General features: G+C 37.7%; 6 protein-coding genes, 1 long non-coding RNA gene and 1 pseudogene across 15 annotated transcripts; 1 reads left to right on the top strand and 7 right to left on the bottom strand.

Moving 5' to 3' along the window:
• The first annotated feature begins 48 nt into the window (after positions 1-48).
• LOC118031254 (pentatricopeptide repeat-containing protein At1g11630, mitochondrial) lies at positions 49-12,379 on the top strand. 6 transcript variants are annotated; one of them, XR_004684498.2, is made up of 4 exons: positions 49-1,342; positions 2,683-2,948; positions 3,089-3,412; positions 3,641-4,603. XR_004684498.2 is itself a non-coding variant. In XM_073412552.1 (2 exons), the coding sequence occupies exon 1, from the start codon at positions 130-132 to the stop codon at positions 1,327-1,329; it is 1,200 nt and encodes a 399-aa protein (XP_073268653.1). In that variant the 5' UTR covers positions 49-129; the 3' UTR covers positions 1,330-1,342; positions 11,714-12,379. The 6 variants fall into 6 exon arrangements, 3 of the variants coding, with proteins under 3 accessions (XP_073268653.1, XP_073268652.1, XP_034891497.1); XR_012171202.1 differs by lacking the exons at positions 2,683-2,948; positions 3,089-3,412; positions 3,641-4,603 and adding exons at positions 10,881-11,222; positions 11,714-12,379; XR_004684499.2 differs by lacking the exon at positions 2,683-2,948 and having other exon boundaries at positions 3,641-4,600.
• Positions 2,662-3,809, bottom strand: LOC118031245 (cytochrome P450 716B1-like). The gene is made up of 6 exons (XM_035035598.1): positions 3,556-3,809; positions 3,372-3,456; positions 3,065-3,185; positions 2,914-2,976; positions 2,790-2,843; positions 2,662-2,696 (listed from the first exon to the last, which is right to left on the bottom strand). The coding sequence occupies exons 1-6, from the start codon at positions 3,807-3,809 to the stop codon at positions 2,662-2,664; spliced, it is 612 nt and encodes a 203-aa protein (XP_034891489.1).
• On the bottom strand, positions 5,493-6,461 carry LOC118031246 (cytochrome P450 716B1). The gene is made up of 3 exons (XM_035035599.1): positions 6,223-6,461; positions 5,877-6,063; positions 5,493-5,801 (listed from the first exon to the last, which is right to left on the bottom strand). The coding sequence occupies exons 1-3, from the start codon at positions 6,459-6,461 to the stop codon at positions 5,493-5,495; spliced, it is 735 nt and encodes a 244-aa protein (XP_034891490.1).
• On the bottom strand, positions 7,438-9,263 carry LOC140956128 (uncharacterized). Its single transcript, XR_012171193.1, has 3 exons — positions 9,030-9,263; positions 8,230-8,300; positions 7,438-7,664 (listed from the first exon to the last, which is right to left on the bottom strand). It is a non-coding gene; the product is annotated as an uncharacterized lncRNA (long non-coding RNA).
• Positions 12,379-14,557, bottom strand: LOC118031251 (cytochrome P450 716B1). The gene is made up of 4 exons (XM_035035604.2): positions 13,957-14,557; positions 13,328-13,769; positions 13,061-13,248; positions 12,379-12,977 (listed from the first exon to the last, which is right to left on the bottom strand). Exons 1-4 carry the CDS (start codon positions 14,452-14,454, stop codon positions 12,663-12,665), a joined length of 1,443 nt encoding a protein of 480 aa, XP_034891495.1. The 5' UTR covers positions 14,455-14,557; the 3' UTR covers positions 12,379-12,662.
• A 914-nt stretch (positions 14,558-15,471) lies between these two features.
• LOC118031250 (uncharacterized) lies at positions 15,472-18,107 on the bottom strand. Its single transcript, XM_035035602.2, has one exon. It carries the CDS (start codon positions 17,661-17,663, stop codon positions 15,765-15,767), a length of 1,899 nt encoding a protein of 632 aa, XP_034891493.1. The 5' UTR covers positions 17,664-18,107; the 3' UTR covers positions 15,472-15,764.
• Positions 18,108-18,986: 879 nt separating this feature from the next.
• LOC118031260 (mediator of RNA polymerase II transcription subunit 21-like) lies at positions 18,987-20,906 on the bottom strand (annotated as a pseudogene).
• A 319-nt stretch (positions 20,907-21,225) lies between these two features.
• On the bottom strand, positions 21,226-24,916 carry LOC118031249 (uncharacterized). 4 transcript variants are annotated; one of them, XM_073412764.1, is made up of 3 exons: positions 24,151-24,916; positions 23,391-23,500; positions 21,226-22,963 (listed from the first exon to the last, which is right to left on the bottom strand). In XM_073412764.1, the coding sequence occupies exon 3, from the start codon at positions 22,874-22,876 to the stop codon at positions 21,518-21,520; it is 1,359 nt and encodes a 452-aa protein (XP_073268865.1). In that variant the 5' UTR covers positions 22,877-22,963; positions 23,391-23,500; positions 24,151-24,916; the 3' UTR covers positions 21,226-21,517. The 4 variants fall into 4 exon arrangements, with proteins under 4 accessions (XP_073268865.1, XP_073268867.1, XP_073268866.1 ...); XM_073412766.1 differs by lacking the exon at positions 23,391-23,500; XM_073412765.1 differs by lacking the exon at positions 24,151-24,916 and having other exon boundaries at positions 23,391-23,947.
• Between the last annotated feature and the right edge of the window lie 1,371 nt (positions 24,917-26,287).

The following is a 26,287-nucleotide window of genomic DNA, read 5'->3' as shown; positions in this document are numbered from 1 at the left end:
TTTTTTTTAAAAAATTCCGCACTCTATCCTCAAATCATACACCCTCACCCACCATACCACCCCCCCTAAAACCCCCAAACCCTCCACTCTCCAGATGCCCCCAAATCCCCTCCCTTTCCCTCCACCAAAATGGCACTCTTCGCTCGCCTCCGCCTCCAGTTCCTCAACCTCGGCCACCACATCAACTTCTCCACCTCCCCACTCTCCTCCAAATGCAAAACACGCGCCGCCCTCTCACTCCTCAAAAGCGAAACCAACCCCGAAAAAATCCTCGAAATCTGCCGCTCCGCTTACCTAACTCCCTACGCCCACATCGACCGAATCACCTTCTCAGTCGCCATTGACAAGCTCGCCAAATCCAACAACTTCTCTTACATCGACGACTTCTTAACTGATCTCCGCACTTCACGCCCTGATCTCCGCACCGTACGCTTCGCTGCTCACTCCATCATCCTCTACGGCCAAGCTGGCATGATTGATCAGGCGATTCGGCTTTTCAAGGAATATCATGAGAAGAATCAAAATGACGTCGTTTTAACCTCTGGATCAGTGAAATTGTTGAATGCTTTGCTGTTTTCGTGTATTTTAGCAAAGAAATATGATGAAGTGGAAAGGGTTTTTGTTGATTTTAGCAAGAGGTTCAAAATCGAGCCGAATCTGGAAACTTTTAATACTGTCATTCAGTCATTTTGTGAGAGTGGGAGTTCGAGTTCGTGTTATTCGGTTTTGAATGAGATGGATACGAAGGGAGTGAAGCCGAACGAAACCACTTTCGGGCATTTATTTGCGGGGTTTTATAGGGAAGAGAAGAATGAGGATGTAGGGACAGTGTCGAAAATGATAGAGGAAGATTATGGGATCAGTGCTGGGATTGGTGTTTATAATATTAGGATTCACAGTTTGTGTAAACTTAAGAGGGCGAGAGAAGCGAAAGTATTGTTAGAAGAGTGTTTATCGAAGGGAATTAAGCCGAATGGGGTTACATATAGTCATTTGATTCTTGGGTTTTGCATGGAAGGTGATTTGGAGGAAGCAAAGATGTTGTTTAAGAGTATGGAGAATAGAGGGTGTCAACCGGCTTATAGCTGTTATGCTACTTTGGTTTACTTTTTGGGTAAAGGTGGGGATTTTGAGTCGGCCTATAGGGTTTGCAAGGAGAGCATGGGGAAGAAAATGGTGCCAAATTTTTCGACTATGAAGATTTTAGTGCAAGGGCTTGCGAGTAGTGGGGAGGTAGACAAGGCAAAAGAACTTATTGGGGAAGTAAAGGAGAGGTTTTCCAAGAATACCGAGTTGTGGAATGAGGTTGAAGCTGGGTTGCCTCAGTAGCTAATGGGATATGGTAAGATTTTAGTTTGTTTGATAGTTCAAGGGAACGTTGTATAGGAATGAGAACCTTCTATGCTGGCTTAGAGGAAATTATAGTTTTTCATCTTTGGCTGTTTAATTGTGTTGAGCATAAATTATTGTTGAATCAAAATGTTTCATTGCCTTGATGAAGGTGAGGTTTCAATTTTGTAGAATCATTTTTCTCTGTACTTTCCCTTTGTATGCTATGTAAGCTGTCTGAAAGACGACAAATTCATCTGATTCCTGGCATTGAATTGATTTAACTCTGTAGCTACTATATACGGGCCACAGGTGAGGTTGTTGCATTCAAGGGCATAACAAGATCAGGCCTTAGACACTTTCTTTATTTTTTTCATAACATATATTCACATTGTCCAAGAGTGCCCTAGATTTTTTTTCCTTCTATATTTATAGAGATTTATAGAAAGGAACATCCAAGCTTTTGTTTTGCAGAATGTCTACTCGTTTATCACTTTAGCTCACAACATTAGCACATCTGCCATTAAGTTTAGATGACTGCTTTAACTTATTATCACAGCTGTTACTTTCTTTTTTGAATTTGCATATTTATCTAGTTCTTTGCAACCGAAGGTGATAATCTTACACTTTCTATTTTGACTCATTGATGTGTTTGCCACACCTTGCTGCTTTCACTGCTGATTTACTTGCTGTGATATTCAGCTTCAAAAAAGCAATAAAGTGAAAGTCTGGTTGCCTCAGAAAAGCATACATGTCATAAGTAATTTGATACATCATCTACACCAAACAAGTTAATCATGATGTTGAACTGAGGTGATGTTTTAAGGGAAAAGATGAATTGAATCAGAACCTGCAGGAGCATTGCCCTAAGATGAGCTGAATATCCAATAATCGAAACTGACATAGTGTCTTATGCTGTTGTTTATGAAAGTGAACTGCATGATGCAGACATTCTTTATATTTGTTTACTGTCAAATAAATACAAGAGTTATTCTATAAACCATCAATACAGGAAACAGGAAAATAACCTAAATTAATGCACCCGGTAGGAACTCTTTTGCAGTAGGAATGTGACAGAAACATATGCTATTATCTAGTCCATCCTTGAATGTTGGCATTGGATCTCTAGAAAAAGAAATGTTTTGGCAACAGAGCTTCCATGTGAACCTGTTCACCAGGTAATGTATTGTTATCAGAGTTTCAAGTCTTGCAAATTCATATCCAGGACATATTCTATGTCCACCGCATAATGCTACAAAACTGTATGGAGAGAGGGATGCTGATTTCTCAAAATGTCTTGGTTCAAACTTTGATGGATCTGGGAAGATACACTCATTCATGTGTGTCATGCAGGCTGAACAAGCTACCTGGAATAAATAGTTCAAACCTAAAGCATGTTAGCATGTAGCATGGTATTGAGCTATAACAAATAGGGAAACAAGCATGGGATTGTGTCACACCTGCCATCCTTTGGGAATAAGTATCCTTCATGCTCGAAATCTTTAACGACCCTCCTGAAGGAAATGAATACAGGAGACATTATCCTTAGAGACTCCAACGCTACGCTCCATGTTTATTTCATACTTGCAAGATCATCCCATGTTAGAAGCTCCCCCAAGGTCTTACTCCTGACAATTTTCTCCTGTTCTGCAGTGCCATATTTTTCAGACATTTATGGTTTTATGCAATGTTAATCAATCTTTATTCAGTTGGGTAGTTGTTGTTCCTTTCATACCTTGACAAATGCTGGCATAAACAGATGGATTGTTAGCTAAAAGCCCGATCAAGAAAGTGAGAAGGATGGAGGACGTATCATACCCTGCTATCATTATGACAAGAACATTATCTACAATTTCCTAATCAGATAATGATGTTGAATTATCCTTGTTTCGGAGACTAAGCTAGCTAGTGATTAGATCAAAGTTAGCTCGATGTTCCAATGCAGTCCTTTTTTCATGAATAAGGTCCACGGTGACTGCTTGGATTTTTTCGCTTGCTCGGAGGCTATGATTGAAGCATGTGAATGGCAAATTGATTGGTACCGAAAGAACACCCTTCAGCAGTTGTTGAAATAGCTCTACAAGTATGTCTCTTTTCTCACCTTGTTCAATTCCAATTATCAGTGAGCTCAAAATGTTGAATGTAAGGGTCCTCATCAATAGCATTGCCTATGTATTCAAGATAAAAGAATGTGCTGATATTTTCTGTTTGATTAATTTGACATACCGAATCTTCTGCTTGCCATGCCAATGCATCTCAAAATGCTTCCAAACTTCATCTATCTTATCAACATATTGCTTTAACACTTCAGGCTGGAGAAATGATACAGGGCCCCTCTCACGCTTGTGCTCATGTCCATTCAATTCCAGGATATTCCTCTCACCGCAAATCCTTCTTACCGATAATGGATGTTGATTGACAAGTGTGCTACCATCACAAGTATAAATGAACTTATTTGCAGCCAGTCCATGAAGGAACATTGTTGGGGTCCCAAAGAACAATTTTTAAATGGGGCCGTATTTTCTTGTTCTATCCTGAAGCCATTTATCTGCAGTGTCTCATGCGCATAGCACGTAGGAAGCTCAGGCTTTGACCTATGATGGGTAACCCCAAAGAAACTGGTGGAAGCCTTTTTGAACTTTTCCTTACCTGGAGAAGGTAAAGTAGAAGCAAGGAGAAAAAGATTCCAGAATCCATAGCTCCTATAATTATTGGTTTAAACTACACAAAATACCTAGAGAGGAACACTTCTACTTGTACGAAACTCTGATTTAACAATCTCACTTGTAAGAAACTTTGATTTTGTCTCCTGTTGTTTTCGTGACAGATCTACACGTATTCAAGTATTTTGGTCTTGATGCTGATGCATATCACTTGTAGATGTATATGCTCCAAATCATAGATAACAATGATCTGAGTTTGAACCTTCCAATATTGAAAAATCTGAATTTCCTGAGGATTTGTCATGTGGTGGGTGGAATATCCAATCCAGAGCTGAACTAGTCGTCTTTTATGCGGACGCCATCATGAGTACATGTTACACACAAAAATCCGAGATGCTAAATCAACCTCCTTGTCGGAAAACGTTGCAATGTTCTTGAAAGTTCTTAGGCAACGCATGTAAATCCTACTACTTGTCATCCAGGAAGAACAAGACTTGCCTTAAACAGCTTGGCCAACAGGAAAATCTTGCTCTTGGGCTCGCTAGTAACACATTGTGTCACCCAGTATATACTGATTAATTCAGCCCTTGTCACTACTGTAAGGCAGCATGTCGTATTTTTGCCGAATTTGGACAGCAGAATTTCTACTAAATACTTGTATATTCAGAAAAAAGTTAACTATTTTGTGTAGAACTAAAGAAAGTATTTAATAATAAAACCATCTTTTGTCCAGGTCTACTGTCTAATCTAAAGCTCTAAGTAATAAATGCAAAGTGATCAGAGGATGCTACTTTATTTTATATATAAAGACTTCTTCTCTAAACAAGTTTATATCTATAGATATATAATATGTATCATGATCTGTTGAATATTGGATATCTAGCTTACCTCTTACAAGCCTAATCCAACGAAATAGATTGATGGTAGGATCTTGAAGAGTCTATGATCATTGAAAATTTGAAATGTTTTGGGGAGAATTGGCTTGGTGGACTTGTGTTAGGATTCCCTAGTTCATATATAATAACCTAACACGAGGAGGCATTGGGCTAATAATTCTTGATTCGAGGTTATCGCACAAGATTGGGGTGCTTATGATCAAATGTCATTATTATCTTCAAAATATTGGTTTTGAAAGATAAAGAATCATCGAAGTAGTACTAGACACTAGGTAAAGAATTAATCAGCCAAAAATCATCATCAATCTTCATGCACATTAACTAATCAATCATGTTTTGGAGTGAATATATTTGGGAGGTCACTTATGAGTTCAGTACTACACATTGTTTCTTTCATGGAGATGATAGATGCAACATTCTTGATGGGCTGTTCTGCTGAAATTCCAGTAGTAAATGTTTGACTGAGATGGAGCACCAGTAGTTGGATTCTTATTTGCATTGCATAGGGGGTGCAAGAATATTAGCGAAAGGGTAGAGTCGAATAATAGCATCAATTATAACTTTGGTCGAGGGGAATAGATCCCATTATTGCAGAAGCATACACTTAGATGATTTCTCCAAGAATCTTTGGCTCGATTTCTATCTCTAGTCCATCCTTGAAAGATGGCATTGGATCCCTAGAAAAAGAAATTTCAGGACAGCAAAGCTTCCATGTGAACCTGTTCACCAGGTAATGTACTGTAATCAGAGTTTCAAGTCTTGCAAATTCATATCCAGGACATATTGGAGGCCCTCCTCCGAATCCCATGAAACTATATGGGGGGATCGATGACTGCCTTTCGAAATGCTTTGGATCAAAATCCGATGGATATGGGAAGATAGAATCATCCATGTGTGTCATGCACCACATCACCTGCGGCAAAACATTTGAAACTCAGCATTGATGTTCACAAATGATAAGAGAAGCAGAAGTAGAGTTGTATCACACCTGCCATCCTTTGGGAATAAGGTAACCCTCATAATTGAAATCTTTAAGGACCTTCCTGAAGGAACAAAATGCAGGAGGGTTCATCCTTAGAGACTCCATAGCTACTCTCCATGTGTATTTCATTCTTCTAAGATCATCCCATGTTAAGAGCTCATTGGAGGCCTTATTCTTGCTAGTCTCTTCTTGTCTCACATTTTAGTAATTGCTATTGATTAATTTACAATCATTTGATCTTTTTTATATTCATTTAGTTGCCTACCTTGAACAACGCCGGCATAAACTGATGGATCTTTGGCTAAAAGCCTGATCAAGAAAGTGAGGAGGATGTGTTATGGCCACCTATCACTTAATAACAGCATTATCCACAATTTCCTCATCAGATAATGCTACAGAATTGTGATCGTTCCGGAGACTAAGCAAGCTAGTGATTAGATCTTGTTGAGGAGAGGCATTTGGATGGTCCAATGCAACCATTTTTTCACGAATAAGATCCATGACGATTTCTCTGATCTTTTCACTTGCTTGGAGGCTACGGTTGAAGCGTGTGAAGGGCAAATTGATTGGTACTGATATAAGACCCTCCATCAGTTGCTAGAAGAGCGTTACTGGTACATCTCTTTTTGAAACTTGTTCTATTCCCATGATAAGCGAGCTCATAAGATTGAAGGTAAGTTCCTTCATCAATGGCATTGCCTGTGTCGTGAAGAGAAAAAAAATATTATTAGCACAAAAGAAGCAAATTCACAATCAAATGATTAGTGTTGAAGATTGCTTCAGGACTGCCATAAGTCTATGTTGCCCTTTTGTTCTGATAGCTTCAGATTTTTATGTTTCCAGCAAATAAAAATTGTCTTAGTATGTTGGAGTTGTTAGTTTCTTAGCAGATCATAGCATGATTTGTTGCTATTAGTTAGCATTTAAATTTTCTCTTACTACTATTTATTTGTAAGGATGCCTATCAAATAAATGCAATCAATAATCACTGGCTGCAACATACAAGTATTCTTGCAGTATTTTAATCTCTTCTGTTTCTTCCTTTACTTTTTTGTTTTTTTTTTAAAAAAACTATCATTTAGTATTAGAGCAGTCTTCTTAAAGGACCTAATTAATGCAAAAGCCAATTTCTCTCAAATTGCTCCTCCTGTCTCTTGATGGAGAAAACTACCAACTTTGGTTAGTGAAAATGAAGACATACCCGAGGTGTTAGATCTATACGAAGTTGTGGAAGAGGATTATAAAGTTCCTTCATTGCCAAACACTATAACCATGTGATGTAGTTGAGCTTGTAATAATAAGTGATTTTAAATAGTCAGGGATCTGCTGTAACTAGATGAGGATCTACTTCAGAAAAATTATGTGAATAGCTTAGTAGATATATTTATAAATCAGCGGGATAGGTTCGATTCCTGGTCCAAAAATGTCACGACCCGAATCCCAGATCCGTGACCGGCAACGTAGGAGCGGTGTCGAAAGGACACCTCACCTACGCTAAGCCTCAGAACAGACATATCAAAGAACAATTTGTTCAAAAATACGCAGCGGCTCATAATATTCAGAAATATTATATTATTCAAATACTGATGAAACCGAAAGATAATTATTAAAACAAAAATAATAATTCATAATACTCATTACATTGTCAAAATCCAAATGTAATTAAAACAAGGTAACAGTGGAGCGTCTAAGACATCAAATCAAAACTGAAAGGAAAGCCTTGCGAACAAGCAAGGCATACCGACCAGAACTGAAGAAGCGGAAACACTCAACAAAGTTCCAGAAACTAAGAACCTGAAATAATATTAAAAATGAGGGTGAGTTCAACCAACTCAGTGAGGGGAATAACATTTAATACACATTTCATATATTTCAGATATTATTTGCAAGATGATTTATCTTGATATACATATACATATACATATACATATACTTACTAAACATATTATCATAACGTAGTGGATTACATGTCAGAGAACAGATGACACCCGAAGGTGACCAGATGACACCCGTCGGTGACCACTGTGGGATGATCAATCACCACAGGCTGATGCCTCTCTCACCAGCTAGGTAACAGAATACTATGTGCACACAGGCTAACTATTCTCCGTTAGCATGGAGTTACTGACAAGTCCCATATCAAGGCATAATAGATATTCACATAATCATCAAAGAAGCGTATATCATATCAAATAGAATTTACTTTGACAGATTGCGAATGCAAATTCAAGAATAAATGAGTACTCGGAAAATAAAGCAACATATATAAATATTCAAGAAACTTACTAGTCGTACTCATTGTATAATCAACATACATATTTATTTATATTATATGCATATTAAAGATTATTCCACTCACCCGGAAAATACTGAACTAAAGGAATGTCAGGCAAAAGACCCGAAAATCCGATTAAGGATCGTTAGGAGAACCTACAATAAATATATGAAATATACTCAAAAACAAATCAAACAAAAGATACAAATGCATAAAATAAACTGGGCTTAATCTCTCGAGTTTAGGGACTAAAACGACAATTTTCCAAAACAGGGACCAAAACGTAATTTTACCAAATTTGAGGACCGAATTGTAAATATATATATCCATACTGAAATTATCCATAATTCGTCCTTATCTTTGTCCAGAATCTTGAACTATGCCCCAAGGTCCAAAATGTGATTTTATCAAAATATTAGGGGTCAAATCGTAATTTGTCAAATTGGAGGACCAAACTGAAAATATTAATTATACTGGAATTTTGTCCTTAAATCATCCTCAGTTCTGTTCAGAACCTCAATTTATGCCCCAAGGACCAATCTGTAAAAGTTCCAAAGTTCGGGGACTAAACTGCAATTTCCACAAATTGAGGGACCAAACTGAATTTTCGTCATCTTCAACCTCAAACTCAGAATTTCAACAGATCACCTACTGTTATCCCCTGATTTCTAACACAATTTCACCATTTAAACAAAATCATAACTCAAAATCATTATCCTTCAATTCAATCTCTCAAAATCAACTAATTAATCAAATACCCATAATAATCAACTCCTAACCTTCAAATTAATTCATCAATTAACTCAAAATACAAACTTCAAAACTCTAAAAATTAATCAAAACCGAAATTAAACATATAATACACTTCAAACCATAAATCTTACCTTTTAAACTTATTTCCTCTACTTCTCTTCCTTTTCCCCTTATTTTCCCTTCTTTTCTCTTCTTCTTCTTCTTCCTCCCTTCTCTCTTACGTTTTGTTCTTCAAATTTTCAGATCCCTCTTTCTTTTTCTATTTATATTTATCAACTATTTATCCAATTACCATAATACCCCTTATTCAAATTTACTCACTCTTTAAGCCTCCAAGGGCTTTATTGTATTTTCCAACCAAAATATTACAAAAAAAAGGTTTGGTTGCTCCAGACCAAAGTAACGGCTTAAAAGAGTTATAATTTTTTATCCAACCGTCATATCTTTAGATTTTGAAAATCTCACCCCGAGCCACTCGATTTTGACAGTTTTTGTGATTTTCCTTATTATTTTTATGTTGTTTTCAGATTTATGTTTACTTTATTTGTAATCTCGAATTCTTATTTTTGTTTTCTAGTCGAAGTAGGGTTTCTGACTTATTTAAAGTTTTGTAAACCTCCTGAAGAAATAGACTTAATCATTGTTATTCTAGAGAAAATAAAACCTGCGAACTTGGGGTTCATATCAGTAGACCGTTTTGCTCATTAAAATGCTTGTATTCTTTCTTTGTATTTATTGTCTTTAGCTTTAGCCTGTATTACCATAACTCAAATCAAAAGTTGCAAGGAAAGAAAAACTAGGATGTTAAAGGCAAAAACTTGTTTGTTTGTTGTTGTTTCAACAACCATTTTCACAAGAATAACAACAAAAGATGTTTGAGATTATCTGAAGGAAGAATATGTAAAAGATGAAAGAATATCAGCAGAAGATGTTTGAGATTATCTGAAGGAAGAATATGTAAAAGATGAAAGAATATCAGCAAAAGAATATGTGTAATGCAAGTGATGAATATAATAAGGGAACTTGAGTTGCAAAAGATGAAAGGGTATGAAACAATAAAAGAGTACTTAAATAAATTGCTTGATGTTGTTAACAAGGTAAGGTTACTTGGCACATGTATTCTTATTCTTGTAGTCTTTTAATCTCTTTTGTTTCTTCCTTCACTCTTAAAAAATAAAACTATCAATAAGATATTATTTAAAGATGTGTTCAAATGTTGTTGTTCAACTTACCATAACCTTCTTCTATCCATGCCAATGCATCTCAAAATGCTTTCTAATTTGTTCATCCATCTTACCAACATATTGCTTTAACACTTCAGGTTTTAAAAGTGATACAAGTTCTCTTCTGGCACGCTTGTGCTCAAGGCCACTCAATTCAAATATATTCCTCTCACCACAAATCCTTTTTACTGACAATGGTTACTAATTGGAAAGTGTGTCGCTATCGCAAGTATAAATGAACTTGTTTGTAGCCATTCCTTGAAGGAACACTGTTGGGGTCCGAAATAGGTTCATTTTATAGATATGACCATATTTTCTTGTTCTATTCTGAAGCCATTTTTCTGCTGTATTTTTTCGCATGGCATTTAAGAAACTGAGGGTTTGGCCTATGATTGGTAAACCTAAAGAACCAGGTGGAAGTCTTTTGGAACTCTTTCTTATGAGGAAGTATAGAGGGAGAAGGAAAAGAGGCAAGGCAAAAGGGATTTCAGGATTCATTCTTCTTGCTCGAAACTTTGGTGCAGTGCTCAATAGTACATCTAATTCCTCCAACCGTATGGATTGAGCTAACTTAGGATTTTCTCCCCTCAGTATTACTTTCCTGTTCTGCCACCAAAAGGATACTCATATGTTTTCATAGTTGGACAATACATTTCCCAATAACTTCAACCATTGTATACCAAGAACCATATCATAGTTCTGCAACTTCATAACAAAGACATCTGTTTGAAACTGAACACCCTGCATCTTCCATTGTAGGTTTTTACATACTATTGTGCACGACATGGTACCTCCATTAGCTGCTTCTACCTTCATAGGTTTGATTGGGGTCATGGGACACCCCAGTTTGTAGCCAGATCAGCGTGGAGGAAGTTGTGTGTACTACCTGAATCAATCAAAATGAAGATGGGACATCTGTTTATCCCCCCCATACCTTAATGGTTTGACAACCAGATGTGCCTGGGATTGCCTATAGTGATAAATGAGGAGTGAGAGCTTCCACATTCATTGTCTTCATTGGCTCCTCCTCCTTCGAGTTGTCTCCATCATCTTCTACTATACATAATGAGTATAGCCTCCAGTTTCTACACTTATACCCTGGTACAAACTTCTCATCGCACCAAAAGCATAAGCCCTTGCTCTTCTCTCATTCATTTCTTTAGTTCTAATAGGTTTGGTGGGTTTATGGTTAGGGTAGAAATTACTGTTGTTGAGGGGTGGATTTGTAGGAGTAGGTAGCAAAGCTTGTGAGGAAGGTTTCAAAGGGTTGAGGGTGTGATTGAGGTTTGTTTTGTGAGTGTTTGCAGGGTAGTTAAAATTTGCACGCTGTGGGTTGGGACTCGCCTGGGCATGATGTTTTGGGTAATGAGGAGTTATTTTTTTGATAGGTAAGAGTATTGTTATGTAACCTAGCTACGTTATAGACTTGTTTGAGAGATTTAGGCTTAAACATCTTTATCAAGTTCTTAATCTCTATCTCCAAACCCCTAGGAAGAACACCAAGGCTTGCCTTTCGAAGATTTGGGCTCTATTCCATAATATATCAAAGTCTTTGATATAACTTTCTAATTCATCTTCCTGCTTGTGTTTAGTGAGCTCCTCTAAGGGGTCTTTTTTCCCTCCAAACCTACAGCACAAGGCGTCCACATACTCTACCCATGTTACCTCAATGTCCCTCCAGGTTTTTGGTGTAATTCTGATGCCAGTAAATTGTCAAGCCATCCAAATAATACAAAGCTAATTTCAACTTGTCAGATTCAGGTATTTCTTCCAGATCGAAATACAGATTGCATTTATCTAACAATTTGTGTACTTCTTCCTCTTCAAAGGTAGAGAAATCTCTTCTAGGCTTGTGTGATCTGTAGGTTGATTGGGGTCCTTCCCCTATCCAGTCTTGGTTGCTGGCAGAAGCAGGATGCTGGGAATACGAATGTTCTGGGAAGAACTTGCCTCACCTGCTAAGGTTTTGCAGAGCCTGTTTAATGGAAATCTATTTAATTAGTCGCCATTTCCTACATCATGGCCTTAAGTTGTGCAAGGTCATCCGATTGAACATGCAATTTAACCTCTATTCCATTGACTTTTTGGTTAGCAGCTTCCAAAGAATCATACAGTCTTCTTACGTCTTGAGACTTGATTTCTGGCAGCATCTTGCTAAGTCCAAAGATGTGAGCTCTGATACTAATTTGCTGCAAGTTAAACTGGAGCCTTTGAGTATAACAATCGTGAATGATGAAGGAGGGAGTTGGGAAAACAGGAGAAGAAATTACACGTTCAAGGCGTGTTGAGAGAAAGGACAAAAGAGAGAATCTAGTAATTCTGTTATATTTTTCCATACACATTCTGTTGCAGTTATTAGGGAATTTAAAGACAATGCTTCTATTGCCAGCGTGACATCACGCACGTGGCCATTCCAGCTTAGCTAATGTTTATTTAAAACGAGACTGCACAAAACGCAGTCGTAATGTTATTTGTATTTAAAATTCAAATATCGCTTCGGTTTCCCCCCTTGTTTTCTTCTTTTTCTGTCCGTGACAGCATTCAGTTGCCTTTGGTAGGGATCTTTGGCTCAATTTCTATCTCCAGTCCATCCTTGAAAATTGGCAATGGATCCCTTGAAACATAAATGTTTGGGTGACATAGCTTCCATGTAAACCTGTTCACTAGGTAATGTATTGTTATCAGAGTTTCAAGTCTTGCAAATTCATATCCAGGACATATTCTAGCTCCGCCTCCGAATGCCACAAAACTATATGGAGGAACTGGTGCCTGTTTGTCAAAATGTCCCGGATCAAAATCCGATGGATTTGGGAAGATACTCTCATCCATGTGTGTCATGCAGGCTGCCCAGTTTACCTGATAGCAGAATACATGTTATCTTGTAGCACTGGTGAGTAAGTTACAATGACAAGGGAAACACGCAGAGACTTGAACCATACCTGCCATCCTTTGGGAATTAGGTATCCTTCATATTCAAAATCTTTTAGGACCTTCCTGAAGAAGGAGAACACCGGAGGGGTCATCCTTAGAGACTCCGTCGCTACTCTCCATGTGTATCTCATTCTCTGGAGATCATCCCATGTCAAAAGGTCATCTGAGACCTTGCTCCTGGCAATCTCCTCTTGTTCTGTAGTCTCAAATTTTAGTAACTGCTTTGAATTTGTTCAATATTATCTGGTCTTAATTGAATCAATTTAGTAGCGTACCTTGAAGAACGCTGGCATAAACAGATGGATTATTGGCTAAAAGATTGATCAATAAACTGAGGAGGATGGAAGTTGTGTCATATCCAGCCATCATTATAATGATAACATTATCCACTATTTCCTCATCAGAAAATGCTGCTGAAAAGTCCGCATTTCTGAGTCTAAGCAGTGTGGTGATAAGATCTTGTTGTGGAGAGGTGATTTGATCCTCCATTGCAGCCCTCTTTTCATGAATCAGATCCATGACAATCGTTCTGATTTTTTTTCTAGCTTGGAGGCTACGGTTGAAGCATGTGAAGGGAAAATTGATTGGTACAGAAAGAGCACCCTTCAGCAGTTGTTGGAAGAGCTCTACAAGTATCTCTCGTTTTGCACCCTGCTCTATTCCGAATATCAGTGTGCTCATAACGTTGAAGGTAAGAGTCTTCATCAATGGCATTGCCTACGTTGTAAAGAGAAATAAGAGATAAATAAGACATAAAGAAATGCAAGAGTACACAGTTTTCATTACTTCACCTGTGGTTTTCAACCTGTAGAGGTCAACAATGAAAATTAGGGCATTTACCGTAGTAAGCACTTATCATTTTTATGGAGTGCAAGTATTTTGTCGTTTAATAAAATTGACCTACCAAAACCTTCTTCTTTCCATGCCAATGAATCTTGAAATGCTTTCTGACTTCTTCATCCATCTTACCAACATATTGCTTCAACACTTCAGGCTTTAAAATCGATACAAGAGCTCCTCTAACACGCTTGTGCTCATGGCCACTCAATTCTAGGATATTCCTCTCGCCGCAAAGCCTTCTTACAGACGATGGTTGCTGATTGGCAAGTATGCTGTCATCACAGGTGTAGAAGAACTTGTTTGCAGCCTGACCGCATACGAATACTGTTGGGGCCCCCAAAAGGCTCATTTTCGAAATGGGGCCATATTTTCTTATTCTATCCTGAAGCCATTCTTCTGCTCTATTTTTCCTCATGGCACTTAGGAAGCTGAAAGTTTGGCCAATGATGGGCAAACCCAAAGAACCTGGTGGTAGCTTTTTTGAACTTTTCCTGCAGGCGATCAGGAGAAGGTAGAGAGGGAGAAGGAACAAAAGCATAGAGAAAAAGATTGTTGGACTCATGGTTACTATTATCTGTGCTAGTGTAACTAAACCCGAGATATTCCAAAAACAAATTAGTTGTGATTCTTCTTATAGGAACTCTGAACTTGTCTCTTATCTGCTTTCTTACATTTTTCTTGTTGTTCATGCATAGCATTTATCCAAGCACCAAAACATAAGAACAAGAATCAATTTGTATCTTTCGTAATTGACAAATAGGAACTCCTTCAAGGGTTGCTATCAGGCCGGTGGAATATTCAATGAGCAGCTGGTCTGACAGTAACACAATTCTAAAGTATTTGAAAGTTCTATGAAAGAAAATTCTCATAAAATCCTGATGAAGGCGTATAGCTGATTAGAATTTAAAATCCCTATCAAATTCTGACACGTTACATAAAGCAGCAAGTAGAGTATCATCGGAATGACCGGCGATGCATATAAATTAACCCGTCCACATAACGTCAAACCAAGAAAAACAATTTACAACTTATCAGCTAATCGAAGAATTTTGCTGTTGGGCTTGTTGAGAGGACATTTGTTATAATCTAGTACTAGTTTTAGTGCTAACTAGGGAAGAGCCTTGGCCCCTAAAATATGGCAGGCATATCTTTTATTGACACATTCAACAGCGGGAATATTCTGAGATGACCCCAACATCCACTTCCTTGCAAAATTAATTAGCATCAGTTTATCAAAGGAAATTTTTTAATATGGCTTGTCCTTATAGCCCACCAGAGGGCACCATATTAAAAATTAAGATCTCATCTATATATTCAATAAAATTTTGTCTTTCTTTATACTTAAGGTTCGTTTGTCCGCTTCAGCCAAGTTTGGTGGTTAGATAATCCATTCATGAACCAAGGCTACAGTTAAAAAACCCAAGTGCCTGTTTAGGAAGTTGGAGCGGCAGCGGAGCAACCATGTTCAATTGATAGGCCGCGGAGCAATCCATGTTTCCTGTTGAACTAGCGTTCCCAAACGGTCGGTGGTTTGTGTTTTTGTTGAACACGGATATTTTAGTACCATTCGCAGGCTTAGTTACCATGGAAAACAATTCTCTTATGATTGAACGTTTACACACTTTGAATGAAACCATATCTGGCCAGGAATTGTCGATGCCCACTATGGATTGCAACAAGAAATAAGATCACAGTGGCATACCAAGCTGATAATCAGCTTATTACAGTTAAATGATAAACATTGTGAAACAAATAAAAATATACAAAATGTTCTTTGAAATGGTTAAATCAAGCTGCTTCAATCACCACAACACCTGCAATATGATCAGGTAAATGACAACCACCATGGACAACAGAAGCATGGCTCCTTCTTCATGTATTCACCCCAAGCACAAAACCATTGCTATATGAAGGAAGATTGTTTGAAAGACAGTGAGTCTTGACTGGAGAGCGGAAAGGATTTGGTGTCACTGGATGTGTAATGTGTAATCCAGCTCCACGAAGAACCTGCTTTGCATTCGCACATAAAATTTCAGACTGCTCTGTGAAGAAGGCTGGAACACCTCTAGATTTTATCAATTCAAGTGCTCCTCCCCAAGCAGAATAGCTCTCCAATCCACAGTTCAATGCAACAATGATATGTGGAGAAGGAAGATAGGTAGCTTCATCCTGATAATTACCTCTCACAAGATTCACCCTCACTCTACTACTTATTCCTGAAGTTGTGCCTGACAAGTTAGTTGGAACTTCCGGTCCCACCATTACAATATGTATATTTCCTGATCCATTCAGCAAATGGCCAATCTCTGCAAATGCAGGCATCCAATCTAACTCCCCTTCAGGACCAAGGTAGTGAAGAATCACCTCTTTCCCTTTGAGTAACAAGTTCTTCGAACTAATATTAAGAGCAGTTAATATGTAATAAACTGTAAATGGGTGAGAGAGAATGTCAGCAACAGGGCTTGATAATGGCAGCGACCGAAGATTATAGTACTCTGACCAACCAGAAAGAAGGATTGGGCTTGATATTCCATCTCTTACATGGTTGTGGAAAGGGGAATCACGAGGGTACTCCTCGTCATCCAGCCCACCCCATGAGTCCCAAAGCCCACCTTTGACAGGAAGGAGACCAAGAGGGCAGTGAGCATAGCAACCACACTTCCTTCTCCACATGCCTTTTTGATGGATGCCCAGTGACTCAAGCCATTTACAAGGCTGGTCAGCTGAACACGGGAACAAAAAGATTTTCATTGCCAGCTCTTCTTCTCTTTCCATCATAGCCTTGTAAAGACCACACATGCTCTTGTGTGTTTCCTTCCAGTGCTGCTTCTGGCACAGAGAACTGCAGTAGACCACAGCGCGACACTGCGCACAACATTGAGACTGGTCTCCATGAACTTCTTTCTCACACAATGTACACTGCCTCAAGACACCATTTGAATTTACTCTTACATCAACAAAGACCTCCTCCCTTGGTGGTTCAGCATACTTGGTGGGTGTCGAGCTAGCTGTTGAGCTAGCCTTTTCCTCATATGCCTGACCAGGAGGATGGGAGACAGTAACTGCAACAAGGTCATGACCCTTGGCCATTTCTGGAGGCCATTGAACATCCACAGTCTCAATAAATGTTTCAAAATACATCATCCTTGACCATTTTGGAGCACCATCTTTATCTTCCTGGAGTAGTGGATGCACAAGAGAAATAGCTCTCATGAAGGCATACACAAACCTAAGCTCTTCAAGAGTTGGATTCCTAAACCGAAGCTCACCAGAAGACATACAACGTGCAATATCAATCACAGGAAACCTATCAGTACCCGATGCTTCCAGTGACAAAGACTTGATCATTCTCTTATTTGAAGGAAACATCAACGCCTCAGGTTCATACGAGACTCTCAAAAGCTCAACATTTGGAACACGAATTGTCTCTCTCGGTCCAGTCATCTTCTTAGCATCACTTTCAGATCGAAACATATAAAACCCAACATCCCCACCATCACCTCCTATGAACTGAACACAAGGAAAAGGCTGTTTCTTGCCGGACCAATCCGAATCCTTCCCTACCCGGATACCAAAAAGATGACAAGGACGCAATCTTTTCCACGGTTCAGTTCTATAAAGAGCAGCAGAACCTTTATATATAGACTTAATGAAATTAGGAGAAACTCCCTCTACCTTCATTAGACATGTACTTGATCCGGGACCAAGCCCAGGACCAGAACCAAATTGCTCCTGAAATCTACCAAACAAATTCTTCAAATGCAAATCCATTATGACCCGTTTCACAAATCTCACCAAATTCCCCAAACTCCCACTAAAACCAGCAAACCCAGTCAAAAAGCACTAACCTTTGTTACTACTACAAATACAACAAACCATAAAGCTCAAAACTTTCCACTGAATTTGATCTCCAAAGGGTCTAATAATCTAGCAAGGACAGTAAACTAGACAGTGCAAGGACAAAGAATCCTTAAAACAGCAGTATTAAACTAGGGTACTGTCCACTCTTAGATGCCCTTAATTACAGTAACATTAGAAAGAACGTGAAAAAAAACAAGAATCAATGCTTCTTACCAGAATTTAATGCCGGGGTATTTTGCAGTGAAAGACCGAGTTCAAAGGGAGAGTGAGATCAGGAGCATTTGACTCCCAATTGAAAAATCAAAGGAAGACAATGACACTGTTTGACGGAGGAAGCAAAGATTAAGGAATTTGTCCTTGTAACGACGTTCGCATTTTATGAGTTTCTTTTTTTATTTGGTCCTCAATGTAACTTTAAGGTTGCATTATGAACCTCATCTTTCTTACCTTTACCAAGATCTCCTTCTTCTTAATTTTCTTTTTACAATACTGTTAGGTCCACCAAGACCTCTTTCTTCTTAACTTAGGTCTGTCCAGCCGTACGATCCGGTCTGTGTTTAGTCTTAATTATATATTTAAAAATATTTGATCAATTGTTATATACCATAATAAAAATTTATGTGAATATTTTTTAGCATTTCTGGGTTCCTTATTTCAACTTAACCATGAAGGGCTGGACTTGGCCAGTTTTGCTTGTTGGGGGCACCCTATGGTAGGGGGTGTGATTATCGTTTTGTTGTATATAACAAGAAAACATTCATCCCATTGTTTATCCGTCGAAGAGTGAGCTGACTGTTGTCACCACTTCATCTTCTGCATGGATAGATCACTCAGGTTGTGTAGTTTTTCTTTCTAATATTAACTTGAACAAAAATAAAAGATTACATTAATATCTTATTTAATTAAAATCACAATGAATGTGAGTGAGAAATTCCTCTCGATTATTTGTATCTCATCCATGACTTGGAAGTATAATAACACCAGATCCACACGCCACAAGTGAGGCAGATAAACTTTGAAGGGTTGAGGTATACATGCAAATGAAAAATATTGTAGCATCAATTAGAATTTCGAAATAAGCATATATATATATATATATAGCATGGACTATGAACCCTAACATTCAACTAATACCTTGAGTACGTATTACATCAAGCGATATCCTTGAAACTTCTTAACAGGAAAAAGTTTGGGGAAACAAGAAAGAAGGAAAAAAAGTGTGCACCATAATCTTCAGTCTGGTTTCTTCAAGTTCAAGCAATTATCAGTAGCTTGAATGCACAACTTTTGCACCAGTTTTAGCTCCCTTTCTGCAACGTCGAAACCACCATGATTGTTAGTGATGAGTACAAAAGGAGGAAAACATATGGCAAGGACATGTAAATGATCCAAAATAACGCATTTCAAATTTAAGTACTTGAAAAGCAAACAACATGACCATTCAATAGAAACTTGTATGAATCTAATTGCATGGCAGGCAGCCGCAAGCAGCCATCTATGTCTTTAAAGCTCCACCATGGTTTCTAGTTTCCATAAGTTATGTTCACCGTGTCGCTTTATCTGCACATTTCGAACTAGAGCAGTCCCCATACATGAGATGGAGACCGTGGCTCCAAACCTTGCTACATCCTTTTCCTTTCCATATCTGCACGTATTGAACTAAAGCAGCCAAAACTCGTTATTTCCTATTCCTTTCATATTAGTATAATTTAAATCACTTCCCAAATAGCTAATTCGTTTTTTATATTGACAGTGAATTGATAATGTTATATCCTCCTCTTTTGGGTACCAGAGGAGCAAGGGGAGGGATTCCAAATCTGGATTTCTGTGCTTCCCTTGCTTTGCAGGGGAAGATGCCACTCCTCTAATTACCCAGTAATTATAACATCACTGTAAAGCAGGACAAGTGTACATCGAGCATCCAAGCACATACAGCACATCAAACACAAGCTGAAAAGTTGACGAATTTACCTGCTGCATCCAGTTGCCTGTGCAGTTCCTGGCCTACAGCATCATCTTCAGCCCTGGCGTTCACAGAAAAAACAGAGATCATTCATCAATTCTATAATATTAGATGTAAAAAGAGTAAATTTTGTGAAGTTTATGTAGAATAACCTGGATTTCTGCAATCCTTTTCAGCTGGGCCTCCTCACCTCACTCAGACAGAGGAAGTGCTGAAACCAACACATCAAACTTTAGAAAGAACAACAAGAAATAAGTTTCTGTACAAAGCAACCCAGTTATTACAGTGCATGCAGGATGGACAGAAAACCAACAGCAGAGAACTTGAGATCAAAATCTATGCAGCCCAAAAGCAAACTTGACATTGCTAGACAAAGCAAGAGTCAGACTCTTGTTTTAAAGAAACTCATAGATTATTCGAGATTCTTGCAATCACAACAAGGCAGCTTTCGCTTCAGTTCCTGAGGTGTTCACTCCACAAACAAAAGAATCTTCATTAAGTTTAGTAAAAGAAAGCATCCTAGTACTACAAATCTCCACTAACAAACACCAGAAAGAATTTCATATGGCCATAAAATTTAGACTTCACACAGAACTTTAAAGTTCATCGTAAACGATATTATACCCCAATGATTCAACCAAAATCTAATAACACTGATAAGATCTTTGGCCACTTCCCAGTTTTGTTTACAGTACTTAATAAAGGATTGAAGTGAGAGGAAAAAAAAGACAACCTAAGTTCGAGTATGTCGACAGAATTTCAGAGTCCTTACACAAACTAAACCAGAATAAAAAAAAAAAAAACCCACCCTTCAAGCATCTTGCACCACAAAAATCACCCACAAAGAATCACTGCTTAAAACACTGAATCAGCCCTAATTAAGAAAAAACAGATGCTGGAATGAAGAGATGATCATAAAGATTCAATCTTCTGGATTTCTATAAATTTTAAATCTTTAAGCAACAGGGTTTAATAAAATTAATCTGTTTAGCAGCTTTGACAAGGGCAGCACTCATATGTTATGGCTGCTCAGAGAAATTGGCAGCATCTTCTGTAGGATTTGGAGGAGGTTCAGGGAAGTTTTGTGAGAGTCTGACTGAAAGTGCTTCTGTTTGAAAGGTACCAAAAGTGTTGAAAGTAAGTGCTGTTATTTGATTCACTTGCTCCTGTAACTGAGATATTATGTCCATGTTTATTGCAACCTTGTAATTTGCACTACAAATTTTGAAACCAGTTGCATAGAGCTCCAAGGGTTTTTATTTTCTGTTCTCTGTTTTCTCGAGAAACAAACGGAAAGTAGCAGATTTTTTGGTTTTATAGTAGCAGATTTTTAGGTTTTATAGCAGCAGAAGCTATACTAGTTTTGGGCTAAACAAACTGTTCTCTTAAACTTGTGGGCGAAGACCGTAAAATTTCTTTGGGAAACAGATTTGGCCTTCCTCTTCTAGCAAGTTTAAGATGGAAATTTGATAACTAAGATATACTACTTTCAACTGATTTACTCCAAAAGGTTGCAAGAAAATATTATTACCAAAGTCTACATCCATTTTTACTACAACGATCCCAAATCAAAAGGTAAAAGACATTAAGAGCAGAAAATACATGCCCAGCCTCTGAAATGATATTTAAGGATCTGCTTAACACTCTAAATAATGGCAATGTCGAGCATTATCGCCCAGGCCTATTTATTCCTTGACTCTTGACATCATGTGTAGCATCCATCTATCACAGCTTTATCCTGTCTATGGTTTCAGAAGAAAATGTCCTACACCACTGAGATGTTTTCATGCCACTAGATAATCTAAGATTCGGCAGGTGGAATGACATCCTTGATATTACTGTCCACATTATTGGCAACACCAGGAGAACTGCAGATCTGGGGTGTGGACCGTGTGGTCATTCTACGAAGAACAAGTTCATCAGAAGCAGCCTTGGATTCTGGAAGAATAGCTTCTCTCCCAAACAGAGTTGCAGGTAGGATAACTGTTGCTGAAGTGTCTGGCCCTGCCTTCATAATATTTGTACCACCAGAAGAACCATCTGATTGGGGTTTGGTGACTCTCTGAAGAGGAGATCCTTCAGCTGCAAGCTTTGGTGTTGAGGGAATAGCTTCTCTCTCAAACAATAGTGATGGAAAGCTTTCAATTGGTGCTGACAGTGAGTTTGCCTCAGTAGAGTTAGCAGCAGGACCTATAGAACTACCATTAAGATGGGATTTATCATCCCCACTGATAATCTTCATAGCAGGCTCCGGAGGTGCAACATTTTCTGGAGAAGCCTTTTTTTCCATGAAAGAACTAGGGCTTTTTACTCCATAATGAACTGGTTGATTCAGCTTAAGGTCATCACTGGAAGGTTGCTGTTGAATTTCAAGCTCCATCTTAGCAGTTTCACTCCCTGGCAAAATATCAGCAGGAGGTGCAGGTAGTGACACAGATTTTGATTGTTCATTTTCCTTTACGCTTAAATTAAGGCCTTTTCTTAGGGAGGCTTCAAATTCCAGCATCAAATCATGCTGTCCGGCAACCTTATTATGCCCCATCTGTACCATAGCAGAGGCAGATTGATTGTCACATCCTGAACCCAAAACTTGATGCCTCGCAACTTTCCCTCCAAGGAAGGTCCTGCTACTCTGCAAGTATTCAGTCAGAGGCAGCATCTGAGGAGCAGACTGGCTCTCCTTTGCAGTTGGGACAGTTGGTTGAAACCCAGATTGTAGCCCTTCGTCTTGAGCAGTGGGTGCAACCTTTTTTAACTCAACCAGTTGCTTATCACTCTGCTCTGGTGAAGTAACAAAACTAGGCAGCTGAGTTGGAGGATATGAAACTGGGATGGGAATATCTGCTCTTCTATTCTTTTTTGCTTGTGGAGCCACATCATTTGCAGCAGTGATGGGAATGAATCGGCTGGGTAGAAATACAAGACCCCTCAAAGGAGTCTCAGAGTCCCCTACCTTAACTTTAACAAGATATCCAGCATCAAATAAACCACCAATAACACCGGTAATCACCTGACCCACCATGTTAGCGCCAGTTGTTCCTGTAGTCTCTTTGTTTTCCTTCATATTGTCAGATTCAGGCATTACTGGTGTTTTCTCGCCTAGTACTGAGCTCTCATCCTTGCGCGGATGGCCACGTTTGCGTTTCATAGGAGGATCCATGGAGTGGAGCTAGTCCCCTGACTCAGAGGATCCATCTTGCACAGTTAACAAGACAGCTGATATACACCAGTTTTCAAAAATTTTCTCCTGCAAACAAAGATCATAAGCTTTTTGATCCATAATTTCCCATATTAAACCACCCGTTAGAAAGTACAAATAGTGATGACTGTTAGAAACAGAAACTGATCAATGATACACCATTCCTGGCATAGTGCTATTAGGATAACATCATAACAATAACCTGAATAATTAATCTCTAGCAATCCACTGGAACAATTGAACATTTTGAGGGCAGCATGGTATAAACAACGCATATCAGAAGCCTCCAAGTGAATATACTGCATTAAGCCTTCTTCTTGCACGAGGCTTCAGCTTATGGATCCTAAACATCTCTTCTATCATGCATGTGCTTGAAAAGATTCCCTCTTTTTTTGGCAGGGGTTAAGGATTGGAAACTATGTAAGCACACACATGCATTCACATTTATGTGCCTGCATAAGACCATGACTTGTACCTCAACGAAAATTGACAAGACTTCCTCATTTTGTCACTGCTATTTTGATCTCCCTTTTCACATTGCTAAAGATTTTTATGATCCAGGCTTACATCTCATGGTCCAAAAACCTAGACATGGATATATTTTTATTACAAAACAGCATTAAGGAAATCAAATTCAGAATAAAAAAATTATTAAATAATTCCTATATAGCTTGTGAATGCAGAAGGCAATTCTAAAAACAGACCCAGATCCAGCAATAGCATCACCAGAATCGGTACGCCTTGAGGTCAGGTGAACTATTCAATACTCCTGCTACATGTACACACTCTCAAATGAATCTGAGACGAGAGTGTGCATGCACCAGGACTACTGAATTAGTTGCTCAAAGTGTAGCTCCAATTCAATTAGATAGATCACTGAAATGACACCAGCCAATAAGAAACGACTTGGATGGTATTGACACACAATCACAGCAACTTAAGGCACGGCCTTTTCATAAATCTCTCGTCTACAAAGATTCATACAAGATACACCCACATTTTTCTGTGCATTGACGATATCAATCAATAATAAAAAAAAAATAAACAAAAAGCAAATCATAACTCTCCCATCGTGAAGCTAGCCCACTAAAAAGATGTAAATTTGTAATCTTTCATCTCACTCAAAAACACTTCAAAAAATAAAACCGATCATCAACATTGCTGATCACTTTCTTACACTAAAAATGTCAAGAAATCAAGAACAAAACCATAAAGCAAATGTTGGAGAATCTTACGTATCAATGTATGATAAAGCCTTGAATCAGTATAGGAGCCAAAAGGGTGTCTGTAAAACCAATCAAGAATCTGTTGATCGGAGTGTTGCTGTTTTTTGTTTGGCGCTGGTGGTTTGTTTGGTTTCTGACAAAATACACATAATCACGAGGCAAAGAGTGCAGGTGAAGTGTGGAGCTGGTGCTGTGTTGTCAGTTTCGGACTCTTTAGTCGGCTTTTAAATTGGTTGCCTTACATGGAGCAAAGATAGGACCAATAATAGATTCTGTGTGGACATGGCCTAATTTAACTAATTCCTGAAGAATGGCATTCCTCATGTTGTGAATAGGTTGCTGAATTTAACGTTTGTAGTCTTCTATACTTGTTTGGCAACTAAATCTTGTTAGAATCCTTCTAAAAAAGACTAGACTAGTTAAAGGAAGAACAATGTATTGATACAATATTGCTGTAGCCAAACGATTAACTTTCAAAGGTAGGTGATGAAGACAGAAAGTTCACTTCTGTTTTTCTTGTCTTATGAGTGTTGCATGTGCTTGGTGATATTGGACTTTTGTATTGAATCTATCGTTCTCTTTTGCTACTTTCAGAATTATTCAACTCCTCTGGCAATGATAACAGAAGTTTATGTGCTTGGATTTTTCTTAGGATTTGTTTTCTCATATTTGAACCAAATGATGATTATCTAATTTGTTTTCTTAGCTCTTTTATTTAAAATTATTATTCTTTTCAATTTCACTCTTCCATTACAACAATGTTTTTTATATCAATTTTGATCCTTATTTTTTTTAGTTTTTTTTTGTCTTTTTACTACATTGATTTTTTTTACCTTTCAATTTCATCCTTCAATTAAACATAATTTTTTTTTTTAAAGAAATCAATATATTAAAAGGGTTAACCAGAAAGTAGCTAAAAATAAAATACACAAAAGAAAAGAAAAGAGAATTACAAAAACAAAAAGCGAATATAAAAGGAAAGAAAAAGAAAGCCAACAGATACAAAATATAAAATTTATTTTGTATTTTAATTTTTGATCCTCATTCTTTTAATTGTTATGTTTTTTTAAAAAAAAATGTATAATTTTTTTTTTTCAATTTCATCCATCAATTTTTGATTAATTGAGAATTGGATTTATTGATTTTTCTAATTTGGGTGTTTCGGGTCTAATGACTCGGGTTACGATTTATTTTTTAAATGAGGAGCTTTATAATTCTCTGTAATCACAAAAACAGAAAGCGAACATAAAAAGAAAGAAAAAGAAAGCCAACAGATATAAAATATAAAATTTATTTTATATTTTAATTTTGATTCTTTTTCTTTTAATTGTTATGTTTTTTAAAAAATAATTGTATAATTTTTTTTTTAATTTTATCTATCAATTTTTGATTGATTGAGAATTAAATTTATTAATTTTTCTAGTTTAAGTGTTTCAAGTCTAACGACTCCTTACGATTTATTTTTTAAATGAGAAGCTTTATAATTCTCTGTATCTTTTTGTCGAGTTATTCAAATCTTGAACAACCGGTTTGGTGGGATATTTTAGATTGACTGGATATCTCATGTTATTATATTATTTTTTCATCTCATTTCAGCACCTAAATATTATTTGTTGAGAAAAAAAAAATCCAGCTCTACAGCAAATCGCGTGCACCAAATCTAGTAATAAACTATAGTGACAAAGAGACGCAGCTGCAGTCGGCAAGTCTACCTAAGTGGCTGTTTGGTAGTGTGGTTGCGGGTGAGGTTCACCCGTAACCACACTACCAGGTGTTTGGTTAAAGGAAGAAAAAATATGGTTGCTGATAGGGCCCACTAATTTTAGTGGCTGGACCGCAGGTTGTGAGAAGCAGCAAAATGATGCTTCTCATGCTGACAAATTATTGTCAACAGTGGAGCATGCGCGCACTGTTCACGTTTCCAGGCTTTTTTTTTTTTTTTTTTTTTTGAAAAAACCATGAAAATGAGTTTAAATTTTTTTATTTTTTTAAAAAAATTATAATGACGTAGCATTTGTGAAATTTGATCGCAATTATGTTATTGCCGGGTCCGGCCCAGTTAAAAAAAATTCAGTTTTTATTTTTTATTTTAATTGTGTTCTATTCAAAAAATTAAAAGAAAATCACTTGATGACGTAATAAAAGA

The sequence above is a fragment of the Populus alba genome, chromosome 11 (genome assembly GCF_005239225.2).
Source record: "Populus alba chromosome 11, ASM523922v2, whole genome shotgun sequence".
NCBI lineage: Eukaryota > Viridiplantae > Streptophyta > Magnoliopsida > Malpighiales > Salicaceae > Populus > Populus alba.
This window is presented reverse-complemented; position numbering and strand designations above follow the sequence as displayed.